At 55.8% G+C, this 12,247-nt stretch overlaps 1 protein-coding gene across 1 annotated transcript; it reads left to right on the forward strand.

The window, feature by feature from the left end:
- The first annotated feature begins 416 nt into the window (after positions 1 to 416).
- On the forward strand, positions 417 to 11,038 carry CXCR5 (C-X-C motif chemokine receptor 5). The gene is made up of 2 exons (XM_047690637.1): positions 417 to 543; positions 8,298 to 11,038. Exons 1-2 carry the CDS (start codon positions 487 to 489, stop codon positions 9,363 to 9,365), a joined length of 1,125 nt encoding a protein of 374 aa, XP_047546593.1. The 5' UTR covers positions 417 to 486; the 3' UTR covers positions 9,366 to 11,038.
- The last annotated feature ends 1,209 nt before the right edge of the window (positions 11,039 to 12,247 follow it).

The following is a 12,247-nucleotide window of genomic DNA, read 5'->3' on the forward strand; positions in this document are numbered from 1 at the left end:
GCGAGAAAGGTGAAGATTTGAAGGTGGCTTGGAGAAGAGATCCTGGAAGGCTGTCCTTCTGTTCCCTTTCTATGTGGAGTTCCCCTTGTTGCCCCATAGACTGGTGTGGTGGTTTTCATTACAAGGTACAACTCCCTTATGGGGAGGTATGGGGATGAGAAGCCAGGGCCAGCCTTCACACTAGTCACAAGCCCCATTGAGACAACCATTGCCAGGAAAGAGGCTGAAATGCTTGACTAGCACTGATGTTCTGGGGATTTTCCCTTTTTAAAAAAAAAAACACACACACACACACACAACAGAAAAGACCCAGTGGAAAAAAAAGTGATGAGCTGTGAGGCAGACAGCGGGTCCTACGCAGCCCGAGGAGACAGTGTGCTGCTCATTTGCTTAAATTTGCAGCTGACGGCTGCCACCTCTCTATAGGCACCAGAGAGCCTCTCAGCATCAGTCAGTGACCAGCCTGGTTGACATACGGCAACAAACATGAACTACCCCCTAACCCTGGACATGGACCTTATGAACTACAACCTGGAGGACGTGGTGAGTAGAGACAGCTGGTTGCCCAGGCCCTCCCTGGAATTCTAGATATTTCGTGCCCGGGACCGGGGAAGTGGGGCTAGCTGTGGAGTCCCCTCCCGCTGTGGGTCGGCAGAATCGAGGCAGGCCCCATGGTTCTTGCCTTTAAGACTTTAATTTCCCATTCCCTGGAGGATGCTGATCCGTAGAGCTGTTGCTTGAAATAGACATTCTTTCAGGAGGACTGGAAGTATGGGTTCTGGTGCCTGCGTCCTCCCTGACATGCTGTGTGACCTGGAACAAGTCGCTTTGCCTCTCCATTCTTCAAAAGAAGATCCTCTCCTTATCTCTCGGGGGTAGAATAAGGGCCCAGATGGGAAAGTACTTGGGAGGTTTTCTTACTCTCGGGAACCTGGCATCACTCCAGTATATTTATTCATCTCCTGCTCTACAATCCTATCATTAGGGTACTACATTCTGTGTTGGATGGAGAAGTTGAGGATTTGGTCCTCATCCTTAAATAGCTTACAGTCTATCCACAGAAGAAAAAAAAAATCCACTCACTGGAAGCTTTAGATAATAATGATGTGCTGAACCAAGGAAACGTGAGACCAGGTGGTTAGCAAGGGAGAGGACCACACACTGGGTCGAGTCCAGCGGCACAGGGATGCCAAGTTGGTGGGAGAATTCTTGTGCTAATTCTAGAAATGTTTTAAAGAGCATGTTGTGAGCCCCTTCAAAAAAAACTGGGATCTCTAGAGATGAGGTATTCTTGGATGGGCTAAGAAAATGGTTCCCTATGTCATACTCGACCCACCCAAGTCCCTCCTGTGAACCAGAGTGGTTCCATTGACCAGGCTCTCAAAGGATATGTGTAGGGAACAGCTCAACGGAGGCCCTGGGGCTCTGGCATACAGGCAGGTGGGGGCTGTTTATGAGGATCTTTTGGGAACTCCTTTCTTCCTTTCCTCCTTTTCCCCCATGGCCGATGGCACTTCAGAGGAAAGAACTTCTCTGAGCTGTGCTCTGGGCTGGATCATAAAGGATCCAAACCCTTTCTCCTATACCCTGACCCTACACTCACCCTGAGATATTCTCCAACACCCTCTAGTTCCACTGGCTAGAGTCGCCACTAGAACTCTACCCACCATGTTCCCAGACTTGCTTGGAAAAGTCTGCCTCTCACCTGCCCAGATCCCAGAGCTCAGAACTCTAAGTAGAACAAGGGGAAAAGGTGGGGAGAAGAGCTAATTACCCAAAGTCCAGCCTCTCAGATCCAATCCCCAGGTAAGAGCAGAGCCAGAACCATGAGTCTAATCAGACCTGCTGCCTCACTTGTGGGACCCAACGCAAAATGAAAACGCAGGGCCCCTCATTCAAAAATTATTAAGAATTTCAAGATAGCAACAGCAGAGCACTAAACCAAGCATGGAACTCTTCTAAGTGTAGGATCACATGCCCATGAAGTTGACCCTGAGAATCATCACAGAGACTGGGCAATACCCTAGACCAGACTTAAACTGCACCGCCCTGACAAGGCACCTCGCTCCCAGCCTGGCTCCCCGTCCTGGCCCCTGGCCTCACCTGATTAGGTTAGTGGGTGTTTTCCTCTGCCCACAGCTTCGAGCTGACCACGAACCCTGACCCAGTTGGATAACATCATAACCAACCCAGACCTGACCGGTCTGGGCTTCTGAGAAACCTCAAGAGTTTCCCCTTACTGCAGGCCTCACTCCACTGCGTGACCTACTAGCGACAGGTGGTGGCAGGGGCAGGGGACAATGGGGCATGTCCCATAAAAGAAAGAAAACCGACAGCCCAGGGAGACAGACCTGGCTACTTGCTGCGCGTCGCAACCCACCTGAGTGGTCTTGGGCCAGGCATCCCAGCACGCCCAACCTCCCTCAATCAGAGTCTAGTCAGGAACCCAGAAGTCCTGGGACGATCCAGGCTCTGGAGTTCTTCCACCAGCTCCCGGGGCCTCATCCTGCCCTCCCTTACTCCCTGGACACGATCTCTCTCCGGACTGCTTCCCCTCAGGAGCACAGACCCTCTCCCGCCACCCCACCCCACCCCCTCACTGCAGCTCCACGCAGTTTTGATAATGCCTGACAGTGTCTCATGGCACAGAGGCCCCGGGATGGCAGAGAGAGCAGCAGAACGGTCTTGGCCATAGTAGCTTCTCAATATGTATTTATTGGCCTGTGATGTATTAGAAGTCCTTGCCTGTCATTTCTCTCTGAAGTTAGTCTCGCTTCTGTGCTCTTTACTTCCAATTCCCTTTCCTGTCCTTGTCCAAACCAAGTATTGGTTCACTTTCCTAGAAGACAGCATTCTATACTCTAATGTTAGGTTAAAAACTGAGGGCCCTTGGCCATTACCAAGTTTTGGTCATCCTGTCTTCCCTTCTACCCCCTGAATTCTAAGATCAACTCTAGCCAGTTAAAATGTCCATTTCTCAAAGATAAGTGGTTATTCCCATGAATGGAGGACCCAAACAAAAAATCTAGATGGCTGAGCACAAGGAATAAGGACCCAGGTCCCTGCGGTGGGCATACCAGGGACCCATCCTGCTAGGAAGGCAGATCTAGGCAGACCAAGAGAAGTCTCTGTCTGCAGGAACCTTGATCATGGAGTGCAGACCCCCTCTTGACAGCACTGGGGCCTGGACTGGGGTACCTATGGGGGTTGGGCAGAAACTGCACCTCCAGCCCTACCCCATACACAAGCCAGGAGAGGAAGCTGCTAGAGAGGAGGGCCAATCTGGTCCAGTCCCAGGGCCTGCCTCCCCCTAACTCCTCAGTGATGATCCTCCAAAACCATTTCACTGTGATCAGAGCATCACAGGCTACAAAGCCTGTCCACATGTACCATCTCTTTTAATCAAGAAGGTGTAAGGAAGAGGAACCAAAACCACGCTCTTTCTGGGCTATGCCTGGGGGAGGGAAGGAGCACTCCCTCAAAATAGGTCAAAAGTCCCAGAGGAATCCCAGGGGAGGAGGCCCCAACATGGGGGGGGGGGTTGTCTGAGGGGTGAGGGATGAGGGAGAGACCCAGGGCCAGTCTGGGGAGAGGTCAGTGCTGAGGTGAATCTGGGCTCAGGCATTCAGACCACAGTGTCCCTCAGGAATTCTTGCTTTTCTTAAGGACACAGATCCCATCCCTCTGGCAGAATGTCATAAAAAGTGGCCATGAATTAGGCGCTGAGAATCGTCTTTCAGGAAGGACAGGACAAAATATTTCAAGGGGGTGCTGACCTAGGAGACGGCTTCAAGGGTTTGCTCTACACACCTAGGATACATGTCCTCCTCAGACTGTGTGACTGTCCCCAAAGCGTGAACTGACTTTGGGGTGCCAGGAGAGGACCCCCTTAAACCTTTGCACTGAAGACTCAGTGCAAAGGTAGGAATAGCTTAAAGTCTTCCCCCAGAACCACACTGAAGCAGTACCATGTTCCTAATCAGGCTATAGGTAGAGAGGAAAGAGGGGCCTGACAAGTTTGCTCCTGAAGGGGGAGAGGGAGCAAGGGGGTGATGTGACAAGTGATAAGCCAGAGTCTCCGATGGTCTTTTGGGAGTGTGGACCCTCAAAAGGAAGAGTGGGGTTAGGACACAGACCCCAGTCTCAATCCTCTGCCCAGATGAGCCCCACACTCGGCAGCCCTCCCTTCTCCTGGGGGCTGAGCGGCAAGGTCCGTCTGGGGTATTCTCTGGCTCTAGGACAGATGAGCTAGGGAAACAAAGCTCCCATGCAGGTACTGAGCTCGAGGAAGGTCATGCTGAGAGCCCACTCAGCCCTGCGCAGAGCATGACAGCAGGAGGACCCGAGCGTCTGGGAGCTGTGCGTGAGAGGCATTTGAGGGCAAGGCCCAGTCTCCTGTCCAGGGCAGGAATCCCTCCCCACGCTCCTGAGCTCAGACATTCCTCGTCCTCCGAGGCACCGCCCAAACCCGTGTTGGAGAGTTCTGCCTGGGAGAAGGTTCTTTCTCCTTTGACAGAACACCCCCGACCCCAGCCTCTGCCCATTCCTCCCGCTCTGCCCTCTAGAGCTTCCCATGATAAGCCCATCCTGCCCAAGGCAGCTCTTCTAGTCCTCAAAGAAGGCAGCTCTTCTTCTGCCTAGATCCGAGTGCAGGGACCTGAACACTTCCTTCCAGGGTGGGGACTTCCAGACCCCTCAGCAAACTGGTCACCCTTGTCCAGACCAAACAAACCGGGGTGGTGTCAGCTGCCCACCTACAGGTTTCTGTTCACCTCGGGTAAGGTGACAGTAACCCTTCTGGGAGCCACGTCACCCTGTGACTCATCTGAAGCTGGCAATCAACACATTCTCAGGTCTTTTTCTCATCAACTGTCGGTAAGCCAGGTCTTCCCTAACTTGTCCCCGGACGGTTGAACTTTTTTTTTTTTTAAATTAAAGGCTTTATTTATTTATTTGACAGACAGATCACAAGCAGGCAGAGAGAGGAAGGGAAGCAGGCTCCCCGCCAAGCAGAGAGCCTGATGTGGGGCTCTATCCCAGGACCCCGAGACCATGACCCGAGCCGAAGGCAGAGGCTTTAACCCACTGAGCCACCCAGGCGCCCCAGGACGGTTGAACTTTTAAACACGGGTCTCGGTCTCTCTGTTGTTCCTTACCAATTCCATCTGGTCATTTTTGGGCCTCTCCAGGCTCTGGAGAGAGGCTCAGAGAGAAGGCGGTCCAGGACAGACTCCCGAGGAACGCCCCTGTCAGCCCCTGTCCCACCTGTTCAAATAGAATCCAGTCAGCAAGTGTTCGCTGGTCTTCTCCCTGGCCAGTGCAGGGCCCTAAGGCACTGCTCTCCCTGCACCTCCCTCCTCCCCCCGTTCATCCTCTCTCCTCCTCAATACTGGGACCTGGAATGCGCTAGCTCCTTCTCCTGCCCTATCCCCAGTGCTCACAGCAATTTTCCACCTAGATTCCTGGCTCGGCGCTCAGCTACATCCCACTCCTCGTGTTGGGTTGCCGTCTTTGGGGTATGAGTCCCTGGCTTCTAAGCACGCTTTTGTCTGCTGGGTACCTGCCTAGGCCACAGGCTGTCGTGGCCCGACCTGGGCACGTGGCTGTGTCTAAACCGGATGCCGTCAGAGCATGTGTGTGTGTGTGTGTGAGGGCCTTGCGCCCCTGTGGCTTTTGATGTCAAGGAATGAGTAAGCACTTGGCCAGACTGTCTACACCAAGCTCCCTCTGGGTAGGCGTCTTGGAGGTGTCCCTTTTGTGCCCCACTCCCCACACCATATAGGATTCATGACCCCTCCACTTCCCACCAGACCAGAGCCAACCTTGCTTCACTACCTCCCTCCACGGTTTGGGAAGGGGTGGAGGTGACTGATGCCCTAGGTATGGGAAGTGGCTTTGACATGTTCCACCCCCAAGCCCCCAAAATGTCTGTTTGACACCTCCCGCTGAGATGTACTAACAACTCCCAGCACCCCTGAAACCAGTTTCCTCCCATGTTCCTTCCATGTCCTCCCTGCCTGAGCACTTTGCCAAACAAATAGCTCTTGGTAAGGAGGGAAAGATAGTTTCCTCTCAACGGTCTTCTAAACCTGGGTTCTCAGGAGATGGGGCTTCAGGGGTCCTGGGGACATAGCCCACTGTCCTGACTTTAAATGAGCATAAACCAATCAGCCTGGATGGTTTGGAGGGTTAGGACTTGAGTAGCTCTCATAAAGGGCTTTCCGGTCCGGACAGGCGGACTGTACCTAAGCCCTCCCAAAGGCAAGTAGAGAGTCCAGCCCCATGGACAGCCCCAGGTCCCCGCATCTCTTCACCCTGGGTCTGAACTGCTTTGCTCTTCATAGAAACCACTCATCTCACTATTTCCCCATTTGCCTCCTGCTGAATTCCAATATGAGCCAAATGGTTGTAGTCAATGACAATATTAGACATAGCTCCCAATGTGGCAAGAGAACCCAAGACAGGCTCCAGGCTGTCAAGGACATTGGGAGGAGGCAGGAACCGAGGAAGGGGAAAAGGAGTGTCTGAGTCTCCATGGTGGCCCAGAGCCGGACTTGCCTAAGGGGTCAGAACAGAAGGGTGCCTGGCTGTCTCAGGGAACCTGCCCTCAGAGCCTTTCAGCACACATCTGTTGCATGTCTGTCATATGTGAAACACATGGCCTTGCCAGGGGGACACAGAGGGCCAGCTTCAGGAGCTCGACATCTAGTGAGGAAATGCACATGGCAATGCCCACTGCCATAATAAAAAAAGCAGACACAGACCGTAAGAAGAGAATCTCCTCCCAAGCTAGGAGGGAGGTAGGGAGGTGGGACTGAGCGGGACCTTGAAGGAAGCCTAGGCATTCGCCAGGCAACCGCAGAGAGAAAGGAGTGCTCTGCACAAGGCAGAGTTGGAGCAAAGATTCGGAGACAGGGGGGCACTGGGGTGTTGGGGGCAGGCAGCCAGTAGGATGAGGAACATGGAGGACGCAGTGCCTAAAGCGATGAAGGAGAAGATGAGTTTTGAAAAGTCAGGGGGCTATCTCACAGACATTTCAAGACCCCTGTAGGGAAAGGCAGACCTCATCCTGCCAGTCCATGGTTTTCAAATGAAAGCAAGCCCTTTGCTCTCCTGGAAGAAAGGCAACGTGAGACCAGCTAGAGGGTCTGTACAGAGTATCCTTTCCCATCCTCTCCCTCCCTGGGCTCATCATTTATAGAAGTGTCTTTTTCAACCCACAGAAGTTGGTTATAATTGGTTTTGAAACCATGGGGAGGGGTCTGGTGGAGGGGGGAGAATGGGGCTGGGAAGTGAGGAGGAGCAGGTGCAGAGGGACAGCTGTGAGTGAAAGGTATGAAAACAGATACCAGTCTTCCTTTGCGGTTAGCTGGGTAAACAACCTGAGCGCTGGTGGCCAGGGGCAGGGCGGGGAGGAGGAGGAGGGAGGAGGGAGGAGGGGGAGGCTGGGGAGGAGGAGCTTCCGGAGACAAAGTGGGCCTAGCACCGTCTCTTGGAAGAGCATCTCCCCTTCCTCACTTGCTTCTGAGGCAGAGGGAAGCAGAGGAGAGAGGCGACCGGTGACGGAAAGTAGCCCTGAGGGAATCCCAGACAAAACTGCGTAGGGGTCAAAGAATGGGGTCTGGAGGTGGATCAGCGTGGGTTCAAACACACCCAACCTCTCACCCGACCGTTAGCAAGACACATGGGTAAGATAGGAATATCACATACCCTAGCTCGTTGCGCAGATTAAACAAAACAGGAGGTTAATACTACCATTTCGGTGATAATGAAGACATTCAGGAATAGGGAGACATCCCAAGAGGAAGCCAGGAGCCCACCGCAGTGACTACCCCCTCAGCAGGATCTTAGGCTCCAGTGCCCACTGCTCTGTTCAGAACTGGACCAGATGGCTCCTTGCCTCAACCAGATCCATTCCCCAGATTCCAGCCCGGGAGCCCGCAGCCTTCCATATCTGAGGACACATAAACACAAAATAACTTACAGGTGCCCTTCAGGGAAGCCTCTCCCCACCACATACACCATGTATCTCCTTCCATCTTTGTCAGGACCTTGCAGGGCATTAGTCCCTTTTACAGGGGAAAACTGAAGTTGGAAAAGGCAAAGTGATTGGTTCGTGGACACACAAGGGGAGACTGGGAATTGGTCGGTGGGACATATTGGGAGTACAGGGACAAAAACGGCATTGGGGGGCGTTGTGGAGGGACAGGAGAAATCCACAGGGGAGTCCGGGTCCCTGCGTGGTGGAGAGAGACGGGTCCTCAGCCTCCCGCCCTGCTGTCTCCCCGCCCCTGCAGTACAGAGAACTAGGCAACTACAGCGACAGCACTGAGAGTCCCACAGTGGAAAATCACCTCTGCTCCACCATCGAGGGGCCCCTCCTGACCTCCTTCAAGGCTGTGTTCATGCCAGTGGCCTATGGCTTTATCTTCCTCCTGGGTATGATGGGCAACATCCTGGTGTTGGTGATTCTGGAGCGGCACCGGCACACACGCAGCTCCACCGAGACCTTCCTGTTCCACCTGGCGGTGGCCGACCTCCTGCTGGTCTTCATCCTGCCTTTTGCAGTGGTAGAGGGCTCTGTGGGCTGGCGCCTGGGCACTGCCCTCTGCAAGACTGTGATCGCCCTGCACAAGATCAACTTCTACTGCAGCAGCCTGCTCCTGGCCTGCATCGCCGTGGACCGCTACCTAGCCATCGTCCACGCCGTCCACGCCTACCGCCACCGCCGCCTCCTCTCCATCCACATCACCTGTGCCACCATCTGGGGGGCGGGCTGCTTCTTCGCCTTGCCGGAGATCCTCTTCGCCAAAGTCAGCCAACCCCACCACAACAACTCCCTGCCCCGCTGCACCTTCTCCCAGGAGAACCGGGCTGAAACCAACGCCTGGTTCACCTCCCGCTTCCTCTACCACGTCGGAGGGTTCCTGCTGCCCATGCTGGTGATGGGCTGGTGCTACGTCGGGGTGGTGCACAGGCTGTGCCAGGCCCAGCGGCGCCCTCAGAGGCAGAAGGCAGTCAGGGTGGCCATCCTGGTGACGAGCGTCTTCTTTCTCTGCTGGTCACCCTACCACATTGTCATCTTCCTGGACACCCTGGCGAGGCTGAAGACCGTGGGCTACAGCTGTGAGCTCAACGGCTACCTCTCGGTGGCCATCACCATGAGCGAGTTCCTGGGCCTGGCCCACTGCTGTCTCAATCCCATGCTCTACACTTTCGCGGGCGTGAAGTTCCGCAGCGACCTGTCGCGCCTTCTGACCAAGCTGGGCTGTGCCGGCCCCGCGTCCCTTTGCCAGTTACTCCCCACGTGGCGCAAGAGCAGCCTCTCGGAGTCCGAGAATGCCACCTCCCTCACCACCTTCTAGGTCCTGGCCCCCCTCGGTCCTGCCTTCCGTGGGGACGCAGTGTTGCCGGAACCCCTTCCAGCAGGAGCTGGGACCCTAGGAGATGGGACCCCAGGTGTCCTCATCCGGGGCAGCTAGAGCCACGCCCTCCTTCCGGGACGTCCCTGCCCGCGCTTCCGCCCGCGGCCCCGCGGCGGTCCCGGGAGCGGAAGCAGCCGCGAGGCAAAGCGGAGGAAACCTGTGCCCGTCGGTCTCCCCTTCTTTCATCTTAACTATTGGAAGCTCAAGAAACAACTTTTGCTCCCGCCCTGCCAGTTGGGAAGGTCAGTCGGTCCCAGAACGCACTCCGCCATCGCCATCGCCATCGTAGGGACCACGGGTCTCCACAACGACCCGCCTCTCCTCTCAGCCCTCCGGCCGAAAGAAGCTCGAAGCAGAGCAGGGGAGAGATGGAGAGATGGAGGGCGAGGCTGAGGGAAGGCCCGCTGGCAAAAGGATGTGGCCTTACCATCTCGGGCCCTAACTGACACAGACACCCTGCCCGGCCACCAGCCCTGCATCTGGACCGAGCAGGAAACGCCGACTGACCCAATCCAGGAAGCTGCTCCCGCCTCTGACCCAAGTGGCACCGGGCCAGCCCCATGTCACCGGGCCGGGGAGGACTGCAGACTCAGGGCAGACTCCAGGCACCCTCAGACATCAGCCGGCATCCTAGGGAAGAACTGAGGCCAAGTCAGCAGAGAGAAGCCATTGGAAGAAAAGATTCTCCTTCCTCAGCCTCAAGGAGGGACAAGTAGAGACCAAAGCCAGCTGTCTTCTCTGCCCAGGGTGGAGAGGTCCCATTATGGGCCAGGGGCAGTCAGGTCTGGAGCCCTGGTAGGTCTGGCCACTGAGAAGGAAGGAGGCAGACTGCTCCTTCCTGCCCCGGCTCTCCACAGGCCAGACAACCAGGAGAAACTGGGGCAGCAGAGGGGTCTCAATCACACAGAGGGAGCACTTCACGGAGGGTCAGAACAGAGATGCAGACCCCCCGGAGAAGAATGACAGACTGAAAAGGGCCTCTGGGGGTCATCTCATCCAGCCCCCTACCTGCGGGCCAGACCCAGAGTTTGCCATCTCTCTGGGCCTCGCAAGAGCCACAAGGCATCCCCTCAGGCCAGGCAGGGTGAGAAGCAGGGAAGTCCCCAAGCCCCAGGAAGCCGAGCCCTGCCCCTGAGAGGATACTACTCAGATGGAACCAGAGGAAACCGCTCCGTGCCTGCCTGCCCACCCGCGTTCTCCGGGGAGGGCTCTCCCACTCTCCTCCACAGCCCCTGCTCTGGCTAGGGTGGGATGTCGGGGACCCCTGCCCTTGCTGAGGGCACGTCTGGGGGAGGGCAGCCAACCAAGCCCCCTTGGGGGACCCCATGTTGGCAATCAGAGCTGTGACCCAGGGGAGGAGGGAGAGACTGTCTCTTCACCGTGGAACACTGGGAAAGCCCCAGGGCCCCCCTTTTTCCTCCCAGCATCCAACAGTAAGCTGGGTGTCGGAGTTGCCAGACACAGAAGCAAAAAAGGCAAGAGGTTGCATTTTTAATTTTCTCTTTTTAATAAAAAGGCACCTATAAAACAGGTCAATACAGTACAGGCAGCACAGAGACCCCCGGAACAAGCCTAAAAATTGTTTCAAAATAAAAACCAAGAAGATGTCTTCACATATTGTATTTATATATTTATATTTATATATATATATTTATATAATGGTACAAAATGGCTGGGGGTATGGCCATGGATGGAGGGACATAGGCTGGCCTGTGGAGTTCACCTTGGAAAGCTAGTCTGGTGGCAGAGATGGGGCAAGAGGAGAATGGGGAGGACACTGGGCCCTTTGCGGTCTGACCCCTCTCCTCTGGGCAGGAAACACTTAAGAGTCAGTTTGGGGAGTCTTGGGTAGGCGGGGGCGGGGGGGGGGCGGCTGGCAGGCCCAGGGCCCAGGTTGAGGCAGGGTGGGCAAAGCGCCTGGCAGGATGGAAGGCAGGTGGCCCCCAAACACAGGTGCCAGGGCCCTGGCCCCAGGGCCCCAGGGAGGTGCTGGGGGAGGCAGGAGCCTGCAGCCAGCCAGCCCCAGAGGAAGCGCTTGACCTGGCTGACGGTGGACTGAGGACAGCACCAGACTGGGAAAAGTGGGGCAAATTCCCTTTGTATCACAGCTGCCAATGCAAGGCCAGACCCTGCAGATCAGGAAGGCTAGGGATGGGGCCATGGCAGAAGACACCTTGTCTAGAAATGGCCCTTGGCCCTGGAGGCAGGGCATGGAGGCCAGGGAACTGCCCTGCCACCTCACAAGGCAGGAAAGGAAGTGAGAAAAGGAGAAGTGTTTTACTCCTGGGGCCAAGGGGGCAAAACACAGTCTGTATGGCTTCAGCTCTGACCAGAGGCAGGTGGGGAGTTTTGGGAAAGAGCAGGGGAGCAAGGGGGAGGCAGTGGCTGGGCCTGGGCACAGAGCCCGGAGCCCCGGGCAGAGGGACCTTGCCGGTGAGTGGGCAGGTAGGACACCCCCTGCTTCTCCACCACTTTCTCTAATCCATCCTCAAAGGGGGGAGGCTGGAGGGACACAGATTTACTCAGCCAACCCCTTTTCTTTCCACCTTTGGTGAGAAGTGGGTGGCAGCTCCCGGAAAAGTCAGGGCCTGGGGGTTCCCCGGGCTGGGGGCAGCTGCAGGAGGCACAAAGCCATCTGGGCCGCCTTGCTGTGCCTCCCTGGCTCTGCGCAAGGGGCCACACAGCCTCCACCTCTTCCTCCTTTCCCTCATCCCACACTGGGGACGAAGGACTTCAAGTTCTGACTAAGGTGTAGCAGCAGGGGACGCCAGACATCCATAGCTGGGAAGCCAGGGCCCCGGGTCTCCTGTGTCGGGGGAACA

This window comes from Lutra lutra, chromosome 10, assembly GCF_902655055.1.
Source record: "Lutra lutra chromosome 10, mLutLut1.2, whole genome shotgun sequence".
Classification (NCBI taxonomy): domain Eukaryota; kingdom Metazoa; phylum Chordata; class Mammalia; order Carnivora; family Mustelidae; genus Lutra; species Lutra lutra.